We start from the raw sequence: 21,946 nt of genomic DNA on the forward strand, positions 1-21,946 counted from the left end.
AATGTACTCTCAGCACCCCATCTTGACAGAAAAAAACAGACATGTAGAAATTTTTGCAAATTTATTAAAAAAGAAAAACTGAAATATCACATGGTCATAAGTATTCAGACCCTTTGCTGTGACACTTATATTTAACTCACATCCTGTTCATTTCTTCTGATCCTCCTTGAGATGGTTTTACTCCTTCATTGGAGTCCAGCTGTGTTTAATTAAACTGATTGGACTTGATTAGGAAAGGCACACACCTGTCTATATAAGACCTTACAGCTCACAGTGCATGTCAGAGCAAATGAGAATCATGAGGTCGAAGGAACTGCCCAAGGAGCTCAGAGACAGAATTGTGACAAGGCACGGATCTGGCCAAGGTTACAAAAGAATTTCTGCAGCACTCAAGGTTCCTAAGAGCACAGTGGCCTCCATAATCCTTAAATGGAAGAAGTTTTGGACGACCAGACCTCTTCCTAGACCTGGCCGTCCAGCCAAACTGAGCAATCGTAGGAGAAGAGCCTTGGTGAGAGAGGTAAAGAAGAACCCAAAGATCACTGTGGCTGAGCTCCAGAGATGTAGTAGGGAGATGGGAGAAAGTTCCAAAAAGTCAACTATCACTGCAGCCCTCCACCAGTAGGGGCTCTATGGCAGAGTGGCCCGAAGGAAGAATCTCCTCAGTGCAAGACATATGAAAGCCTGCATAGAAAAACTCATGACGGACTCCGAGCATCATGCTATGGGGGTGTTTTTTCAGCCGCAGGGACAGGACGACTGGTTGCAATTGAAGGAAAGATTAATGCGGCTAAGTACAGAGATATCCTGGAAGAAAACCTCTTTCAGAGTGCTCAGGACCTCAGACTGGGCCGATGGTTCAAATTCCAACAAGACAATGACCCTAAGCACACAGCTAAAATAAGAGTGGCTTCGGAACAACTCTGTGACCATTCTTGACTGGCCCAGCCAGAGCCCTGACCTGAACCCAATTGAGCATCTCTGGAGAGACCTGAAAATGGCTGTCCACCAACGTTCACCATCCAACCTGATGGAACTGGAAAGGATCTGCAAGGAAGAATGGCAGAGGATCCCCAGGTGTGAAAAACTTGTTGCATCATTCTCAAGAAGACTCATGACTGTACTAGCGCAAAAGGGTGCTTCTATTCAATACTGAGCAAAGGGTCTGAATACTTATGACCATGTGATATTTCAGTTTTTCTTTTTTAATAAATTTGCAAAAATTTCTTTTTTTTCGGTCAAGATGGGGTGCTGAGTGTTCATTAATGAGAAATAAAATGAACTTTTTTTGATTTTAGCAAATGGCTGCAATGAAACAAAGTGAAAAATGTAAAGGGGTCTGAATACTTTCTGTACCTACTGTGTGTGTGTGTATACATGTATATATTTATAAAAAGATAATTATTATTAATTTATATATAAAATAGAATTATTATTAATTTGTGTGTTTGTGAGGGAAATACATACATGTACAAATAGTGACATTGCACATATTCTGCCACTGCCTGACTGTGGAAATGACACCATGATGTAAACAAATGTTACAAATGATCTTGCTGTATCATTGTTGGGTTCAGGTTATAGTCTGTGTCCATTTCCCAAACAACCCACATGCCACTCCCTGGATTTGCAACTTTAACTTGACCTTAAGTGTGTTTGCTGCTCTGTGTTTCACCCAGAATCTTTTACCATCTCCAGCTTTTACATTCACTATAACATTGCGACCCAGTGACCTAGCAGAAGAAAATAATGAAAACAAAGTGTTTTACAGGTTCAATTTTATTGAGTACAAGCCATTTACACACTGCTCGCTCATAAGCATATAATCATACATGGCAGTTATTTTAGAGCCTGTAACAAATCCCTCTGTTAATGAGTATATCTGCACAAGTGAACACTATATTTAGTAACCATGTTATGCTTTTAGTGCTGCGGCTCTTGTGCTACATTTGAATGGATGCATTACATTATGAAAATCGAAATTCAAGCATAATTAAAAGGAATGTAATTACTGTACAGTATAACAAAGTGCATAAGGTGAATGTGCTGAGAACACTAAGATTTGCAAATTGTAATGCAGACTCTTAGATAATTAAGAATCCTTACCTCTGAATATGATTTGGCTCATGCACATACAATACAAATATTGGTTATTAAGCCATGCTAAAATTTCATTTGAAAAGTTAAGTAACAGTGCAAATTTGGTTCTATACATTTATTCATAAACATTATGAAAAAATAAAGAAAGAATTAGAGTAAAAAAAAATATACAGAATTATTATTACACAACCAAAACATTTACTCCTGAGTGAAAACTACAGGTTGGACCACTAGAGTATTAGGAGGACATACTGGCTTAAATTGAAATCATGGGTGAAAATTAAATACATTGGCAGTAATTACAGATATTTTCTTTTCAGTTAAAGGGAAAATAAAGACTAACTAAACTTGTGAGGATGGAGATAATGTTAAGGTTAATTCTTATAGTCATGACAGATGTTTTATTATTGCACAAAAAAGTCAATTCACATGAAACAGTGTTATACTTCTGCCACAGAATGCAGCTTTTTGATTATATGGGATTTTGTTTAATCTCTTTTTCAGTCATGAAACGTTGATGATATTGAAAAGTCATGCAAAGTTCTTATAAGATCTACATTGCAGTAAAGTTCACAACTTTATGATTATTATTCCTTTCCAGCTACCTTCATTTAAATCAAAGGAATAGCACACATACACATACACATACACACACACACACAATTAGTATTTTGGTTAGACCCCTAATAAGAGTTAGACTCTTAGGTTTAATGCTTAATATCACAACTGAGGCTGAAGTCACACACCAAACCAAACTTGTAACAATGTCGGTAACATTGTGGAGCATCATATATAAGAATATGAACAACAGTGCCCAGTTTGCTTCCATGTGCTCTTTTGTCATTTTCTAAGTTATATTGGAACAACTGCAATAAATGAATGACTAGAAATTAATGACATTCAATTGTGCAGTGTGTCACAAAATGCAGGCAAAAACACTGCAACGATCTAAACACGTGGTTCTAAAAGTAATGTCTGAGATTTGTGTATGATACACGTTTAATAATGTGCTTAATTTGATTCAGATGTTGAGGCAGAGTGTGTAACGTTATTACACTGCTGATTTTATTTGCCTGTGATCAGTGAACATATAGCTTAAGCCTGAGTTGATATTTGCCTCCTTAGCATCTGCCTTACAAAGGAACGTTTGGTTTAGTGACTATTATTTATCTGCAGTGTTATAGCCACTACAGAAAAGTCTGCACAGCTGTGTAGATGATGCAAAAATTTCAAAACAATTCTTCACAGAAGCTTTTCCTATTACTGCACACAAAAGGAAGAAAAGCACTTTCTATGAAATTCTGTTGCCAGTCCTATTCTTCCACACAGAGCAGAGTTTTAAATTTATAAAACGGTTACTCAACTACACCTCTTTGTTTACAGAGGACCGGATAAGTGACCAGCATGACTGAATGGTTCTAATAATTATCTTTTAATAATTAAGCATTAACGATTAGGTCACAATTAATAAATGGCACGTCAATTTAAAGTGATGTTTTGCTTTACATTCAAAACAATTCTGTGAAAACTCCTTCCTTTCTTTGTGAGGTACTTTCTTAAATAACTGACATAAATTCACGTGATTGGCTACAACAAACCTCAATAGAGAATCTGTTACTGAAGTTAAGTACTGAATTAAAAAAAAAAAAAAAAAAAGACAAACAGATATTTTTTCCCCCTAAGTGCTTGGTTTGATCAACTGAAATACTTTTCTGGATCCACATCCTGACCTCAGCTCACAAGCAGATGACGTTCTGTGATTTTGGATTACATTTCATCCTTTTCGCTCACTTTTGTTTTGTTAGGAACTTCACTACATACAAACTGGCAGTTAGGTCTCAAATGCTGACACCCAGAGAAATCATTTCCTTTAAACAACTGATTTTCCAGCCTGCATGTCTTCATGATCAATTTAGTCAATACAAAGCTAAATACTGAAAATGTGAAAATTATATACAGAAATTTCTGATACATGAATCTGTATTTCAGCACTAATTATGTTAGAGTGCCTGTAACCTGTATTGTATTTGCTTGTGTTTGCCTGCTTGTATTATCTGATTGTTATGACTATGTTTGCGGATCATCATTGGGCTTTGGAAAAGTGCCCAAATGAACATTATTATTGTTATTATTATTATTGTCATTATTAGCTGTTCCATTAGCTTGAGCTGGCTCGCTGCTCACTTCAGGCTGAGTTGGCTCACTGCCCCAGGCCTCGAGGCAGGGCAGGTTTGGGGAGGCAGTGGGTGTGAGGAGCACCGAGCTGGGCGAGTCTGGAGACAGATACCTGGCTAAGATATGCAGCTGCTCTGGCAGCATAGAGGATTTAGCACACACACTCTCACACAGACCTGAGAGAGACTGCTGTATCTCCTCCATACTCTGCTTCAGCTGGTTATGTTCTTGCAGCAACTTCTCCTTCTGAAGCCTCTGTTTAACACAAGAACACAAATGTGAATTCAACAACTGTTCCATTTTATTAAATCAGATAAATGAATAGTTTATTTTGCACAAATACAGTTATTTGAATTTCATTAACTATAATTTTATAGTTACACTATTAACTATTTTCATCCTAGGCTGTATCTGTATAAATGTCTTTCACAGGAAATACAGAGTTTATTTATAAACTGTGGCAGTAAGTGGATTCATTCGATCAATGTTAAAGTGATCAGGAATGTGGTTCAGGGACTAGTGAAAAACTGGTCATCTAAACTGTGCTTAACTAAAATATTCTTTATCTAATCTAATCTGTATTTCATGATGAACAAAATGGTGATATCTTAAATATGTCAAGTTTAGGAAACAATATTTACAGTACATATTGAGATACACATATAGATACTGGGTCCCCCTGGGCTACCTGACAGACCTTTTGTCTTTTTTTTCTAAAGACTCAGAAATTTTAGATTAGATTAGCTTTTCGTGAAACTAATTAAAATTCATGGAGATTATATATATATATATATATATATATATATAAAGGAGGACATACATTTAACATCAGAACCACCATTCCAAGTAATTTAGTCTTTTTACATTCCGTATATCATGTATTTGTCTTTTGTACAATAATCCCATTTATTACTTTCACTAACTAATAGTAAAACTTAATAGTAAATAGCAACTAATGTCAAACTGAGTCAAATAATTAAGTTATGAGTTATTATACATTTTTTTCAGCTGCACCCATTTCTGTCCTTCTAATCTATATTTGTTTTTTCATTTTTGCCCTTCAAGAGCCTTAAACATGTTCCAGCATGACAATACACCTGTGCACGAACACAGCTTCAGGAAGACACGATCGACTAAGGTAGGAGTGGGAGAACTTGACTGAACACTTTCAGAGATAAATCTTAATGCTGAATGCCTACCAGGCATCTTCACCAGACAGTAGTACCTGAATCACTAATTCTCTTGTGCCTGAATGAGCACGAATCCCCGCAGCCACGCTCCAAAATCCTAAAAAAGCCTTCCCAGAAGAGTGGAGTTAATTATAATAGCAAATGAGGGATTAAATCTGGAACTGGATGTTCAAAAAGCACGAAGGTGTGATGGCCAGGTGTCAACAAATGTCTGGCAAGACACTGTGTGTATGTACTTTTAAACATTGAAGAAATATAGTATACAAATGAAAAAGCCGCAAAGCTAAATGTTAATATTTGGTATGACAACCTTTTGCTTTTGAAAAAAGTTAGTGGCATCAGGTACAGGTTGTGCAGTTAATTAAAGAAGTTTACTTATTTATTTATTTCTGTGTTTTTTTTTGCTGACACTCTACTATCCAAAAGTTTTATTTTACTGAATGCTGCCACCTGGCTTCTGGATGTTACTGAAAGAAGTGGGAATAATGTATACGACTCCTTTAAACCTGCTCCATATCCAAACTGTCATCTTACTCTGCTTTCACACAGACAGAAAAAAGTGCTGCCTGGAGCATTGTTTGTGCTGAAATGAAAAAGAGGCAGGAAAGCCACCACAACACAATGTCACTACAACAATGTTTTCACCAATCCTTGCTAACTCTTGCTAACTTGCTACCTGTATTAAATTTATCATCATCAGTAATCAAGGTTAAATAAAGGTTAATTTTATTCTGGAATTGAAAAGGTGGATTGTCTTTGCTGTAGCTTTGTGAGAGAGAAGATGAGCTGCTTGTGTAACCTGACTGTATGCAGCCTAAGTGGGATGTCACATTCTGTAATGATGAATTTCCCCACAATAACCAACTTGATATTTTTAGTTCTACCGCCACATAGAAATCTGAAATATTTCCCATTCTACATGTCATAATTCTCCGTATATTCACTCACTAACAAGACTTCATGTTTGTTTTTCTCACTTGCTTCCCATCCTGCAACCTGGTTGTTCGGAGATAAAGCACTTGACGTCATCCGGTGCTCTTCTGAAAAGTTGAACTTTTTTCAATTTTGGAAGCGCTCCACTGTGACCAAAAATAAACAGGCAGCAGGGCTCTATAAAAGCAGTCGCATTCCACCCACCGCATGGTCACTTCCCAAAGGATTATGTGTAAAATCTGCGCTGGTGTTTGAGAAAAAAAGATCCGAATGTGAAAGCGAACTTACTTCCTATTTCTGCAAAGGGCAATGCGAGTGCACCGCACCCCTCCAACTACTTCGCAACTTTGTATGGATACTTATCTATTGCAGTGCATTGTGGGATTTCAACAGTTCTCCAGATATTCTACAATAGACTTTCAATAATGAAATAAAATGGCAAATCTCCCTAAGTAGTCACCATAGAGTGAATAAGGTATGTTTAGAGCATATACCTGGGCATATTCCAGTTCGAATAAAGTTTGGCTTTAAATTTTGTTCTTGCAAATACACTCATACTTGAAGTTCTAACAAACACATAAAATGTACCAATGTCTTGATTTCTCCCTCAAGCTTAGAGATGAAGTCTAGCTTTCTCTTCCGGCTACGCTGTGCAGCCATGCGGTTTTTGCTTCGCCGCCGGACGTCTTGCACAAATTCCAGCTGTTCGGGTGTGAGCCGTTGCTCCTTAAGAATCTGTAGGAAAGCTCGCCTGCTCATGCTCGAGATCTGCTCAACGGGGAATGGCAAGTCCACCTGAGGAGAGAGAGAGAGAGAGAGAGAGAGGAACCTCATGAAGTGCGCCAGTAATCAGAATCAGGCCAAGTGTGTTGATGTTGACACACACAAGGAATTTGGTTACAGCTGTTTGTGACTCTCAAAAGTACAGACATAACACTATACTACACAAGACAAGACAATACAGACGATGAGATACAAAATAGACAGTACAAGTATTAAATATGAATATAGAATATATGACTGATCACATATGTACATGAAGTGTGAGAAGTGCATGGTAGTATTGTGGACAATATTGTGCAATATTATGTTTTTTGTACAATATACAGCAGCAGTAGTGTGTGTAACGTATACGGATGATGTGATGACTAACGGTTCTGATAATGCAGTACTTATAGATATGAAGCAGGGAATATAATTATGATGAGGTGTTAATCAATGTGATTGCCTAGGGAAAGAAACTGTTCCTGTGTCAGTTTTGGTAAAGTTTTTTTTTTTGTAGCGCCTGCCAGAAGCAACGAGCTGAAAGAGGTTGTGTCCATGGTGTGAAGGGTCGGGTTTTTCCTGCCCGGTTTCTGGTTCTTGTATCGTTCAAGTTCTCTGGAGTGAGCATCAGTAAGGGCCTATGAACATCAACAGCTTCACTCTTATTAGAAATGCCAGGATTATAAATATACATTAAAGTGCAATTTGTAAGCATGTCCATTTACTCTTGCCATCCTGAACAGCATAATAACTGACTAGTCTAAAACTGGAAGATAACAGCTAGTAAACTTCTATTTGTCACAGGTAGCTGTGCGTGTATTACATCAATCACACAGGAAAAAGATTTGACTGATCACCAGTAAGGGGAGCTGTGAAAAAGAAGACACAAGCTGGAAAAAGCCAGGTCTTTGCTTCTTGCTTCCCAGGCCTTGCCTTACCTCTCCACACCTAAAACTGTGTAAATATTTATCTAGGTCATGGTTGGTTTGATATTTTCTTTAGCAGTACTAGTTGCAGACAATTACCAATTGCAAATAAGCAAGTGTTGATCAAAGTAAACCTGTAGAGAGAAACTCTAATGTATTGTATTATATCTGTCAGTAATATCATAGGAAGAACATAGCGAGTCGGAAGATTTCATTTTCTAAATTTATTACATTCTTATCTGTTTAATTTTCTTACATTTAATTTTTTGGTGATTGTATTAGATTATGTAGCTCCTTGAACCCCAAATCTTGCTTTGGTTTATTATTCTCTCCCCTCCCACTCTAATGTTTTATTTTATTTTCCTTCAGCATCCTTCCTGATTGAGTTTTATGTAAATGCACAACAAATAAACACTATTAGTGAGAAAATATCAAAATGCTAAGTTTTGTGGCTTGTAACATTTTTTTAAAAACGCTCTCAACATATTAAACCCAAACCTAAGCTACAATTGGACAGTGTTTAGGTATTATTTCATTCACCTACAATGCAAATTGTCCAGCTCACCTCACATGATTGCTCACTGCTAACCACAGAGTCGTCCTCGTGCTCGCTTTCAGAATTGTCACCAGAGTTTATAGGAGACACAAACGGACTCTCTCCGCTTGTTTCTCTGGATGGACTGTTAGACAATGAAGGTGGATCCTCCTTGGAGTTGAGGTCTCTCAGGAATGGGCAGTCATCGGGTGCAGCACCTAAATCCAGGTGTCTGAGCCAGTGAAAATCAGGGCCATTTCCAGCAGCTGTCTGCTGCATGTGCTCTGGAGGCTCTGTCAAAGTGGAACTCATGTCTGGCCAGAACCCTTTCGCCAGATGCTCAGCCACCTCCCTTTCCACTGTGCTTCTCTCTGTGGAGCTATCACTGTGTCCTGAGTTAGGGAATATTTGCTCAGGGGAGTCAAAAGTCTCTGTGTTGATGCTCCCGATGCTTTCCAAGTTGCTCACTGACGCTATGCTGTCCAAGACTTCACTTGTTTCCCTGGAGGACAGGGGACACAACTGGCTGCACTCCGACGTTGGCTCTAAATCTGTTACAGGCTGCTCAATTTGGCCTTCAGCAACATTGGGCATGTTTAGACCTTCACCTTGAACATCATCCATTGCCAGTCCATTCAAAATGCCACCATCGCAGCCAGCTGTGACAGGATGCACATTGTCACTCTCACTGCTACATGGCATTGAAAGAAAGGGACACACTTCAGCGGAAGGTATGGATGAAGATGGCACCAGCTGTGGCCCACAGTTTTGTAAACACAGTTCTGCTTGGTGCTCAGTAGCAGACTGGAATGAGACTGAAGGTAAATCTAAAATATTCTTATCAGAAGTGACAGAAGGATGTTCATTAGAACACACTATATCGCTAGGTGGTACATTCTGTTCTGTCTGTGCTCCAGACTCCAGCACTACCCCATCTCCGTCGGTGTTAGTGCATTGTTCGTCGGTACTGTTGCAGGCTCTGTTAGCAGCTGGCGATTCTTCATTGCTGTTTCTGCTCTCGCTGCTGTTTTTGCACTTCCTCTTGGCTTCCTGAGACATTTCGCTGCCATCAGAGAACTTGGGAATGAGGAACTCAAAGCACGCTTTGTCGAGATTGTGAAATCCCAATAGCTCAGCACATCTGTGAATTTCCCGGATATTTTCTTTGGTGAAGTGAAGTTTTGCGGTGTAGGCAAACTGCAGCAAAGGCACAAAGCCCTCTACTGTGACCTGCAAATTTAAGAACATAAATGGAGTAAACATCCAATAATGTAAATTGTGTCACTGTAAACAGACTTAAAGGTAGGGTCTCCGTTGTTTGAGAAATGCTTCAGAAAACTGCGTTGGGCAGCCAAACTAAACAAAAACAAAACAAACGTGTAACCAATGAGCAGAAAGGGGCGTGTCTTGTCAATATGGGCAGAGAGAGTGTGTGACATAATGTGTGACATTAGCGGAAAGCGGTTTTAACATTGACATGGAGGATAAAAACCAAGAAAGAAAGAATTTGGGTTAGGGGCGTGTTTGTTTTGGTGATTTCAAATGTCAACATTGGCTTTCAAACAATGGAGACCCCACCTTTAAGTTATTAAAACTCTTTCCTTTAATAAGCTCCAAAGAAGAAAAGAACAGAAAATTATTTTTTATCTACTGCACACCAGGATGAAAGTAATTTAGCTTAAAACCACATTGCCTTTAGTTGGTTACTCTGAGATTAACTAGTAAGACACAAATGTGTCACTCTGTATTTCCAGGCTGACAGTAGTAGGATGCATAGGCAGCCATTTATGGCCCAGAATCCCATAGAAAACTTGTGAGATATGTAGGAAACCCAAGCAAAACTTCAAAACAGACACTTCAAAATGTGGACTAAAACTGACAGGAACTATCTTGAGACGATCGTGTGTTGCTTCCTTATATAACCAACATTAGCAAAGAAATGAGACATGACTAATTCTTTTGTTCAGGGAGCTTATCATAAGTTATATCATATCCACTTATCAAGCTGCATGTGTAATTACTAAAGCAAATGATTACTTCCTCAGGCAGAGTGATGACCGAGTTCCATCCCGTGTGGTTTAGAAGTCTGGTGTAAAAATAGGAGCTGCAGCAAGCCAGTACTGAGCAGTGGGCTCGAAAGCTCCTGCTCTCAACTTCCACCGTCACATCACACAAGATGTCTTTCTGTCTCTGCTCATCCAGGCAGCGGAGGACATGCATACTGTGCACAGCTGACTGGAAGGTAAACACTGACGTCCGGGATCCATCCACAGACATGGTGCTGAATTTCACCTGCAGAACAAAAATAGGAATAAACTGAACAGGGATGTAAAAAAAAAAAAAGAAGAAGAACAGCTATTGCTAACAGATCACATGGCATAACTGGGTTAATGGATTCAACATGTGGGCAAAATTAGGTGGCTAATTAAACAATGAATCTTAATGTAATATGGAATTAAATTAGGACTGTAACGTGAAGGAAGTTATGCGAAATAACTGACAAGGTAGTTTTATTCCTCAAGCAATTTCCCAATGATTACTTATTTTAACTTATTAAAATAAATGAATGGGCAGCAGGTTATTAATGCATTTTTTTACTGATTCTAGTTACACTTAACGATGCGAACGCCTTAAATACGTTCCTGTTATCACTTATGTTACTGTGGTTATTAACATTTCTTCTTGAACTAGTCTCTCTTCTTCCTTGTGATTTAATTATAATAATAAATGAATTAATTAAAAAATAAAGCACAGCTTGCCATTTACCTAGACACCACTTGCTGCTGTAAGTTATTCAGCATATTTTTTGTTATAGCAACAGTATTTTCATCTATCAATATTCTCGGTTTATGCCAAGTATCCGTCATAGCTGTTTCTATACCAATCTAACAAAAGAAACATAGAAATATAACAAGAACATGAATAAAAACTTATTATTTGAAATGCAGTCGAAACTGCTGTCAAAAAACACCTTCTAATCAAGAATTCAACAGCATGGTTGTATTCAAACTTATAAATAAAACAGCTTTATACAGCATATATATTTAAAGTAAACCAAAACATTTTTGTGTAAGTTTTTTCACATCCTTCTAGACCCCATGAACCCCTTTTTATCACCATCTCATGTGATCTGATTACAGCTTGTCAGTTAAGACATAAAGCCAATTTCAGCGCAGGGATGCATCAATCGCGATAACGGTGTCAGGTATTCACCTGCTACAACGCTCGTTCACATATATACTCCAGTAGCATGTACGTGTATAGTAATTATAATGTATACTTCTGCCATGATAAACAAGTGGTATGAAATAACAGCAATCTGGACATATTTCTCACAATTAATAATCAAAGCATTTCAAAGCAAACCAGAAGTTTTGCCCTTTGAAAATAACAGAAAGAACTACATGTGTGTAAGGCCAACCTGAGTGCAGAGCTGTGCAACCCAAGTTTGATCGTTACAAAATAGAACAAAGTGTGCCATGAATTCACTCAAAAATATTCATGAGCATGCAAGTACTATACATTTCTTTATCCAGAGGCTACACTTTGTGACACGTTTTTTCAATGACCACTCCCTGATACAGCTCTGTGCACATGTTTGCCTTTTCTTCTGCTCTTTATTTAAACTAAACTCTATAAACCATAAAACCCATCACGAGGAGTTTAATGCTGGCAGCCAACGAAAATAAAAAGCTAAACAAAATATAAAAATTCCCTTAATGGCTTAATACTAAATTGGTTACTTGTGTCTGTGAGTGTGAGAGAGCGTATGTGTGAGTGTAAGTGTGTGAGAGAGTGTGTGTGTGTGAGTGTGAGAGAGCGTGTGAGAGTGTGTGAGAGAGCGTGTGAGAGTGTGTGAGAGAGCGTGTGTGTGTGAGAGTGTGTGAGAGAGCAAGAGCGAGTGTGAGTGTGTGTGTGTGTGTGAGAGAGAGAGAGAGAAAGAGAGAGAGGGTGTGTGAGTGTGAGTGAGAGAGTCTGTGAGAGAGCGTTTGTGAGATTTATCTCTTGATGGACTTGACAGAGAAAAATACTGTGTAGCTGTCATGCTTGTGTAAATAGTTCCTAATGCTGATGTAGATCTGGACTGCAGTGACATCCCTGAGACAACACGCCTGCTAATTATTTGGATCACGTGTGTTTGAGTAAAACGCAGGCCTCGGTGGGAAACGTCCTTTTTAACACACCTTTGATCACATAAATTAGTCATCTGTTTAATATCCGCTCTGCTGTAGGACATCTGAAAACCAGATCCTGGGTTAGGAGAGTAGGAAAAGTGGCTTTACTGCGGATTTTAAGGTAAATAGTTTAGAGTAAAGTTGAGGTTGTGTGTAGTCAATACATGGCGATGGCGAGATAACTTTATTTTGGTCTGATAACACATTGCGGAATCAGAATCGGGTTTATTGGCCAAGTGAGTTGACACACACAAGGAATTCGGTTCCTTTGTACATTTAATGCACACAGCTAGCTAAGATACATGAGCTAGTCGATAACCATCTCGAAAAACTGCGATATTTCACTTTCTAAATGATTCTACTGGGATCTAACGGGTTCCCGAGTAAGTATAGCTTGATATTTTATAAACAGCTCAAACCGAACAGTGAGAATTATAACAGAATCAACTCCGAGTCAGATAAAACAATTCTTTAGGAAGGTTCCGTTAACAGGAACAATCCTGCGTATATTCTGCATTACTCATTAAACAAGCACAATAAAAAAAAAGGAAACGGTAATAACTAACCTGACATATCACCTGAGATGAGAAAATGTCATATAAAATCCTCAGCTAGTCATAATACTGTGTTAATTAATGCAGAAATGAACAGAACCAACAAAAATAATAAAAAGCATTAGCTAGCCAGCTAGCTGAACAAGTTACGAAGACGTAGGGGTCATGTGATTAAACGTGGTTGCCAGATCGGGAGAATGTAAACATACCCAGGACTTAAACATCCGTATTCACCGTTTTAGATTTAATAATCATTATTAACATTAGCTAATTTCTTGTAATAATTAAAAAAGTTACATTACACAAAGTATTTTAGTATCTTTTTATTTTAGTATTTTTTTAAACTATTTTTTTCAATGCAATATTTCCAAACATTAACATTCATACTGTAAAAGTAGACCAACAATTTTACTACAAATACAATAAAAATAAATAATAAAAAAATACGTTGCTTCCCCCAGGTGTTCATTAATCAGAAAGAAACAGGTAAAGAGAAACCTTTCATATCACCGATAGCTATGAGGAATTAATACACCCAAATGTTCATGTTGCCTGTTTGAGCAAAAAAACTTTGGTCTACATTAGTCTTGGGTTAATAGTCTTATGCTATGTTAAGTCTTGGGGTGTAAACCTAAGCATTCCACACAATACAGTATGGTTTAAATTGTTAAGCGATGGTCCAGGTTTTTTATTTATCACATAGAGGTTACATACATGTGATGGAATGTAGTGAAATGTTTTTACTTCCTCATCCCTCATTGCAACAAAACACTGTTAACAACAAACTAACAAAAGAACTACATGCATAATAAAAAAAAATAGATTTACAGTAAAACAGTAGACTATAGAATGATGTGGTGTATGCAATGTAGACAGAAAATATAACAGCCATGTGCAAAAGTTTTTCTTCCTTGTTCAGTTGCTGGATTGCCTTGGGGTAGAAGCTCCTCCTGAGTCTCTCTGTGTTGGTCCTCAGGATCCGGTAACGTGTCCCTGAAGGGAGCAATGAGAAGAGATTGATGATTCAATATTTGGTAATACCACCAGCTGTCTGTACTTTTTTCTGATAATGATCAGTATAATTAAATATAATAACTTTTATCATTGTTGCCTCAAGTAATTGCAAATCTTGCCTTTTAAATTAATGCTTCAGTCCAAGCCATTATATTAATACACTTCTAATATTTACAGTGTAGAAAAATATTCTATAGTAGATGTAATATCTATATTACAGTATTCTGTGTAGAACTTCTGCACTGCATTGTTTATTGAGCTGCAATATCTATACTAAATATATCATAAGTATACCAACATTAATTTAATGCCTTTGTAAATGGTCAATGTACTCGATACAGTTTTTAAGTAAGTAGATCTACATGTATGGCTTGTATATATTTATTCATTTTATTTTATTTTTTTTAGATAATTTTGTTTTTAGACAGTTTTTTTAATCTGTTTTTTTTTCTCTCCCTACCAAACAATAGTCACCCACATGAAAATTCCAGACTCCACCTCTCTTTCTACATGCATGATTGGCTCATAGTCATGTAGACGTGTCTTCCTGGTTCTTTCTGAGAGCTTGCTGTGTTGCTCTTGCTCATGTTCTGGATTGTTCACAGTGTAAAGAAAACAGTTCTGTGAACATTATCTGCTATTCATTTCTACAAGGTGAGTATACTGTAATTAGAGACACACCTGAATCAAGTGTATACTGATGGGTGGTGTAAAATGTGTACACTTTATAATGCTCAGTTCTCTGGGATTAAGGTCAAACTGGATGTATTGGTTTGTTAACCAGTTTTTTTTAAGCTACCTTTTGTTTCGACATTAGTATGTTCAGCAGCAGTCTGACTCATCACAGACTGTGTGACAAACATTTACCAAAACAAACATTTGCAAAGTACCTGAAACGGTTTAATTTATTCAAATATTAATGTGCTTAAAGAAATGCAGTCCATCCAGATGATATCCTTGCTATTCTTCTTCTGCTTATTATTATTATTATTCATTCATTCATCTTCTACCACTTATCCGAACTACCTCGGTTCACTGGGAGCCTGTGCCTATCTCAGGCGTCATCGGGCATCAAGGCAGGATACACCCTGGACGGAGTGCCAACCCATCGCAGGGCACACACACACACCCATTCACTCACGCAATCACACACTAGGGATAATTTTCCAGAGATGCCAATCAACCTACCATGCATGTCTTTGCACCGGGGGAGGAAACCCCCCGATGCAAGGGGAGAACATGCAAACTCCACACACACAAGGTGGAGGCGGGAATCGAACCCCGACCCTGGAGGTGTGAAGCGAACGTGCTAACCACTAAGCCACCGTGCCCCCATTATTATTATTATTATTAATAAAAAATTATTATTATTAAAAAACTACATCATTCAGATGGTTAATTTCTTGTATTCATTGGCTGAATATTGAACAGGGCAAGTAAATGACAAATGTATAACATGATTCATATCAAATGATGTGATTTAGAATCTCTGATGTTCACTATAAATATTGTTGCACCAACAGGCTTTGTACTATATACAATTTTACCCAAATACTCAAACTAGTCCATTTGGGGATTTTAGATTAGCATTCATGGAAAATCAATAAGTGGACCTTTAAGGAAAGACTGCAAATGCAGTGATGTTAAGAGATGTTTCCGTTACTCCACCCAGCTTCTGGCTAAACAAACAATCAGCCCTATTGGTGCAGTGCCCTTGCCCTTCCAAAATAGCCTCATTAATACTCTAGCGAACACATTCAAAACACTGTTTTGAAAGAGCAGGGAGAGGCAGTCTGTACTCGTTTTCTAGGTGAGTTGATGTCCCTTTCTGTATAAAGGATTTTATGTCTTTCATTTTCAGTACTACATGTCATCTTGTTTTACAAGTTTTGTTTAATATGTAATCAGTCTTATCTCAGTTTAGATCATGGGCTGTCAAGCGGTAGAACTACAACATGATTATGATTTACGGTTACACAAAACCTGCTGTGAAAGTATTTGATATTTGTACCCTCGGTTTGAAATGTGAACTTTATTCACCTTCTGGGTCAGGCCTACTGTTAAGTCATGAATGATGTGATGATGTAGAGAAGGTGATGATGTAGAGAATGTGTATTTTTCACACATCACAAATGTTTTTCCACACTAGTCATTTTTGTTAAATAATAACTGATTTATGATTGTTGCATTGTGTAATTTGAATGCTGCCTTTTTAAATGGATGCATTGATCCAAATCTCTGGATTGTTACAGCTCTAGGGCTGAAATACATTGTGACCATTCTTCATTTTAATTTTTCTCTTTTTTTCAGCAGTACAACATCTCTTCAACTTCATAGGTTACATCAGAGCAGAAATACCAAAGATTAATCATTCCAGCATTAAAGCACAATGGAACGCGAGCTTGACTACTATGCCCTTATGAAAGGCGTTCAAGAGCTTGATTTCCAAGGGATTGCAGAGCCAAGTGACCTTGTGCTAATAGGCAGCAATGCCTTTCCTCTCTCAATGAATCCAAGAGGTCAGGTCCTAATGGCTGCATCTCGCTATGGCCAAGGACGAATAGTAGTGTTGGGACATGAGGAGTATTTAATTCGTTTCCCAGGCCTGGTGGAGAATGCCTTGAATTGGCTTATGCCAACTGAGTCTGAAAGCACAACTGTAGGCATTCAAAAGAGTCTCATTTCCCTTGCAAAGAATTTATCTTACTCCTCTCTGAAAACTGAGATGGGAGATTTCCAAAATGTTGGGATAGCGGTCTATGTGGCTGATGCCTACAGTGTCGATTCATGTGCCAAAGAGTTAGTAACCTTCATGAAATCTGGGGGAGGCTTGCTCATTGCTGGTCAGGCTTGCAGTTGGGCTCAATCCCATCCAGGAGAAAATACATTACTCTGCTTCCCAGGCAACAAAGTGTGCAGTGTGGCAGGAATCTATTTCTCAGAACTTCCAGCTGAGCTCGGCAAATTTCCAGTCCCAATGCAAATTCCTTCCAGCTGGCTGGCAGTTTCGTAAGTAAAACAAATGTAAATTTTTCTTTTTTAAAAAAATTTGTGCAATTGTTTCAAATATCACACTTTGTTTATATTGGCTTATTCCCAGGATTGGAAAGGATTTTAAAGATGACCTACAGTTCCTACTAGAAGGTGTTTCGGAGTTTGATGTTCGAGGTGGGGCTTTAGCATCCGAAGTGATGGCACATGGACCCTTAGCCTTTCCTATTGCACTTACCCCATGTGGTAGAGCATTCATTGCTGGGGCCTACTATGGACAGGGGAGAATAATCGTGGCCACCCATGAAAGCTACCTTGGTCGTGATTCACTGTCTACTTTTTTGATCAATGCTATCAACTGGCTTGATGAAGGACGCAAAGGGGAAATCGGAATCGTTCCCCAACTTAAAGATGCCCATCGTGTTCTGAGCAAGTCAGGGCTTAATTGTCAATTCAGCACTTTTAGGGAAGACCTGAGTGTCTTTGTCTGTACCTCCTACGATGATTCCCAACGTCACCAGATCAAGGAGTTTGTTGCTGAGGGTGGAGGTCTTATGATAGGAGGTCATGTTTGGTACTGGGCCCAGTGCCATCCTCAGCTCAATGTGATGACTGATTGCCCAGGAAACCGTATCCTCAATAAAATGGGACTGTGCCTAATGGGTAATACCTTGCAAGGTGGCTTGTATAAAGCCCAGCAAGCAACAGGAGATGGGGGCAGTGGTACACCATACCATTTCCGTGACTCGCTACAGCGCTTTGCTAGCCATGTCATCGAGGGCCAGGATCTTTCCAAACATGATGAGAACCGTCTACAGAAGCTGAGAAATGATTGCACAAGTTATCTCCGCATGAATGCTCATGACAGCTCTTCCTATACATCAATGGTTTCACTGCTCACAGATATGGTGAAAGAGGCAGGAGTTCCACAGGTGTGCGATACATCTCCTGTGAAAAATACCAAAGATAAATTGCTGCTTCATGTGGGAAGTGAGGTGTACAAAGTGTGCAAAGATCCTGATGCACTTCTGCCATACATCATCTCTGATATACCCGATCTACCTACAGTTTCCAATGCGAGAGTCAGGATCAAGGCAGATACATCTGGTAGAGATTCTCTTTTCTTAATAATAACTGATGAATTGTTTTCAGATTGTATTTATTGATTATACAATTCCCATGTTTTACAACTAGCTTAATCAAACCTCATTGATAACCTCACTTATAAGCCAAGCATTGCAATCAGAAATGTCTAAAGGCAAAAACGTGTAATTAAATTGAACAATTCTTCAAATACCACATAACCATGATCAAAATTCCACAATCTTCCACATCATTAGCTAATTTTAGGTCTCTGTTATATTATCCTTCCGTTGTTATATAAACTGCTCTGATTCCAGAAAGAATGAAATCTTCCTGATTGAAATAAAGAATATTTACTGAGAGAATAATCTAAATTGGCCATCTTGTGCTGTTCATACTTAAAGTGCATTACTTGATACTTTGGCTTCAGTTCAAGAGCAAATAATGCACTGATGTTCAGTGTGTAACTAATGACGAATGTTACACAACATAACTTAAATATGACGGTAAACATTAAATATTTATTTATAGCCAGCTAATAAGGTTGGAGTTTAACACGACGATGTTACTGTGACTAACAAGATTATTTAACTCACCATGTTAATTCTATTTTAAAAACCTCCAATTGCCCTCAAATGCACACAATTTGATATAAAATGTTGTCACATAAACCCACATGTATTCATATATCATAGCCTATGTTAGTTTATAGTACATGCCTCTCGACATGAAGACAGGTAGAGTTCAACATAATGTGTAATATGAAGTGTGATGTCTGAAGTCTGGACCTCTGTGTCATTGAGTCTAGTTTTTTCTTCCGTGATTGTACCTGAGAGATACTGACTATATGGTCATTTTAATCCAAATGAGTTAAATGAGACTGTGTAACATTCTGTGATGATTGTTACAGGTTGTGAAGAATGGATAAGCACAGGACTGTATCTTTCCCCTGGAATGAAAACCTACATTGCAGTACCTCCAGAAATCAAAGGCAAAGGTTGGCAGGTAACTGCACTACTCAGTATGTAGTATGTATATGTTCCTCACGATCATTTAAGTAGTAATAACACCAAAGTAGAGATAAAGTAACGCTCATGTTTACACCATATGTCTACAGCTGCAGACTGGATGTCAAACAGATTGCTTGGATAATTTAGATGTTCTGAAACGTGCTCCTGTAGTGCACGAGCGATTTGCATTCGACTCTGACATGGTGCAGGTCTGGAATTTATGGGGTGGACTTTTATACCTGATCGCACCACCCCATAGCAAAGTGGATGGTGCGGAGGTTATTGTACAAACAGCCATAGAAGCACCGTACTACAAGTCTGGTAAATGCCACTGTCACTTACTTCTTAACACCAACAATGACTGAAACTAAAACAGGAGTTTGCTAATAACTTTTCTTATCAAACACTCTGACTAGCTGATGGTGATCTGAAAAAAAAAAAAAAATCCTAGCATGTTGTCATATTTTCCATATGCAGTCATGACTTCACACCTGATCAATTTTCACACCGCCGTTGAGCAGAAATGTCTTGCAAATCAGACCAAAATAATACAGTTTAATGGACAAGCTTTTGTTTTTGGATATGGTTAGGTTAGCAAGGTGATTTGCCTGTCAATCTTTTACCTTAAAGTTAACATTCCTAGCATGGATAGCCAGATTAATTAACTCCCTCGTACATGCGTCACTTAGTCTGTTAATATTCCACTTCTAGGTGGTGTTCAAGCATAAAATGCATCCAGTTCCAAAAAAGTGTTCATATTTTTGCATACATATGCACTAAAGCCATTAGTGAATGTGACATTTCCACCCACTCCATCAGGACAAACCAGTGTAAAAGACTGGGTGCAGAAGATCCGTAGTGCACCAGCTCCTTGGGCAGAACTGGAGTTTGAGAATATAATCATTACCTTACACTCTGAATTCATCCGTAAACTGGACCGTCCTGATGAGGTGGCGGCTCTCTGGGATTCCATCATGAAGGGTGTGGCTGATTTAGCCGCAAAACCTGCCAAGTTTCCACGCAAGGAACGTTTTGTTGCTGATGTTCAGATCTCTCATGGTTTGTACTGGAATCTGCCAGTAGCACCAACATATTGACTCAAGCCACTGAGAAAGCTGTAGCATGCTTGACTAACGAGGCTTCTCAATCCCCAATCCCTCGTCCTTTTTTTTTTTTTTTTACAGGTTTCATGCATGCTGGCTACCCTGTAATGATTCACTCCAACTCTGTCGCAGAACTCGTGAACCCAGAGACAGCTCGTACGCAGGGCATTTGGGGGGCTATTCATGAATTAGGCCATAATCAGCAGCGCTCGGTGTGGGAGTTCCCTCCACATACCACTGAGTGCACCTGTAATCTGTGGTCAGTGTATGTGCATGAGGAGGTGCTGGGGGTGAACAGGGAAAAAGCTCATCCGAACATGACTCCAGAAAACAGAAAGAGTCGAGCTAAGAGTTACACTAAGGAAGGCAGGAAACTGGAAAACTGGAGTGTCTGGACAGCCCTGGAAACGTACATGCAGGTAAACAACTGCACATTTTCTGACTGTGTTTATTTTATTGACTACAATTTCCGAATATTGTAAAAATATTTGGTGAAAGGGTTTTATTCACTGTATGTTTACATTACTAATTCTAGAAAATATAGTATGCAGTAACTGTGTTTTAAAAAAATAAATAAAAATGTACCCAATCTGTGCCTCTAACTCTAATCATAACCTGCGTACCTTTTCTACGTACAAAATTAACCATGAAAATGCTAACAAATTAAAATCATATTCAGCTTCATCAGACACATTTTATGTACATTACTGCCAATATTGCTGCTAAATGATTACTGCTACTGTACATTACTCAATCATTTAGAGTCCATATTCGGTCTATTTTATTGTTCTGCACACATCGCACTGTGTATTTATTGTCTGTTGCAGCTGCAAGAAAAATTTGGCTGGGATGCATTCAAGAAAGTGTTTGCAGCTTATCACAGCATCATTAATGTTCCAAATGACCGAGATGGAAAGATGAACTTGTACGCTGTAACGTTCTCCAAGGTAGTGAACATGAATCTGGCTGCTTTCTTCAAAGCCTGGGGTTGGCCCATTCAGGGCAGCACGGAGGAAACGCTCAGCAGTCTGCCTGTGTGGAACGACCATCCCATGGCCCAGTATGCTTAACTCCCCATCCGCAATATGCTATAATCCCATCATACGTATAGCTAATTTCCTTACATATGCACTGTATTTAACATGTTATCATGTAGAATCAGCCAGATCTATTCATGCTGTTTGCAAATAAAACAATTCTTGATATATTATGGATCTACTGAGTTGTGCATTCTCTCTCTCTCTCTCTCTCTCTCTCTCTCTCTCTATCTATCTATCTATCTATCTATCTATATCTATATTATTATAATTTTATCAGTCATTGTTAGATTTGATTTAATTACCCAACCATAAATAAATGTAAACATTTAGATTTTATTGAATTATTTTTTAA

General features: G+C 38.3%; 2 protein-coding genes across 8 annotated transcripts; one reads left to right on the top strand and one right to left on the bottom strand.

Moving 5' to 3' along the window:
• Positions 1–1,761: 1,761 nt before the first annotated feature.
• On the bottom strand, positions 1,762–13,524 carry LOC132858458 (transcription regulator protein BACH1-like). 2 transcript variants are annotated; one of them, XM_060888817.1, is made up of 5 exons: positions 13,366–13,524; positions 10,662–10,916; positions 8,655–9,854; positions 6,987–7,193; positions 1,762–4,530 (listed from the first exon to the last, which is right to left on the bottom strand). In XM_060888817.1, exons 2-5 carry the CDS (start codon positions 10,899–10,901, stop codon positions 4,168–4,170), a joined length of 2,010 nt encoding a protein of 669 aa, XP_060744800.1. In that variant the 5' UTR covers positions 10,902–10,916; positions 13,366–13,524; the 3' UTR covers positions 1,762–4,167. The 2 variants fall into 2 exon arrangements, with proteins under 2 accessions (XP_060744800.1, XP_060744801.1); XM_060888818.1 differs by having other exon boundaries at positions 13,378–13,521.
• Positions 12,765–21,761, top strand: LOC132858457 (TRPM8 channel-associated factor homolog). 6 transcript variants are annotated; one of them, XM_060888812.1, is made up of 10 exons: positions 12,765–12,920; positions 14,273–14,387; positions 14,838–15,021; positions 16,678–17,376; positions 17,468–18,465; positions 19,352–19,446; positions 19,559–19,772; positions 20,271–20,510; positions 20,636–20,973; positions 21,382–21,761. In XM_060888812.1, exons 4-10 carry the CDS (start codon positions 16,757–16,759, stop codon positions 21,622–21,624), a joined length of 2,748 nt encoding a protein of 915 aa, XP_060744795.1. In that variant the 5' UTR covers positions 12,765–12,920; positions 14,273–14,387; positions 14,838–15,021; positions 16,678–16,756; the 3' UTR covers positions 21,625–21,761. The 6 variants fall into 6 exon arrangements, with proteins under 6 accessions (XP_060744795.1, XP_060744797.1, XP_060744796.1 ...); XM_060888814.1 differs by having other exon boundaries at positions 14,330–14,387; XM_060888813.1 differs by lacking the exon at positions 12,765–12,920 and adding an exon at positions 12,952–13,182.
• Positions 21,762–21,946: the final 185 nt, after the last annotated feature.

Source organism: Tachysurus vachellii, chromosome 15 (genome assembly GCF_030014155.1).
Source record: "Tachysurus vachellii isolate PV-2020 chromosome 15, HZAU_Pvac_v1, whole genome shotgun sequence".
NCBI lineage: Eukaryota > Metazoa > Chordata > Actinopteri > Siluriformes > Bagridae > Tachysurus > Tachysurus vachellii.

Bases quoted from the DNA above. Each gene is read 5' to 3' on its own strand.
- LOC132858458 (XM_060888817.1), bottom strand. From the start codon at position 10,901: ATGTCTGTGGATGGATCCCGGACGTCAGTGTTTACCTTCCAGTCAGCT. The intron at 9,855-10,661 runs GTAATCATTTGC...TTAAATTTGCAG, and splicing joins TCATCACTCTGCCTGAGGAA to GTCACAGTAGAGGGCTTTGT. The intron at 4,531-6,986 runs GTACATTTTATG...TGTGTTAAACAG, and splicing joins AGGGAGAAATCAAGACATTG to AGGCTTCAGAAGGAGAAGTT.
- LOC132858457 (XM_060888812.1), top strand. From the start codon at position 16,757: ATGGAACGCGAGCTTGACTACTATGCCCTTATGAAAGGCGTTCAAGAG. The intron at 18,466-19,351 runs GTAGAGATTCTC...TGATTGTTACAG, and splicing joins GATCAAGGCAGATACATCTG to GTTGTGAAGAATGGATAAGC. The intron at 19,773-20,270 runs GTAAATGCCACT...CCACTCCATCAG, and splicing joins AGCACCGTACTACAAGTCTG to GACAAACCAGTGTAAAAGAC.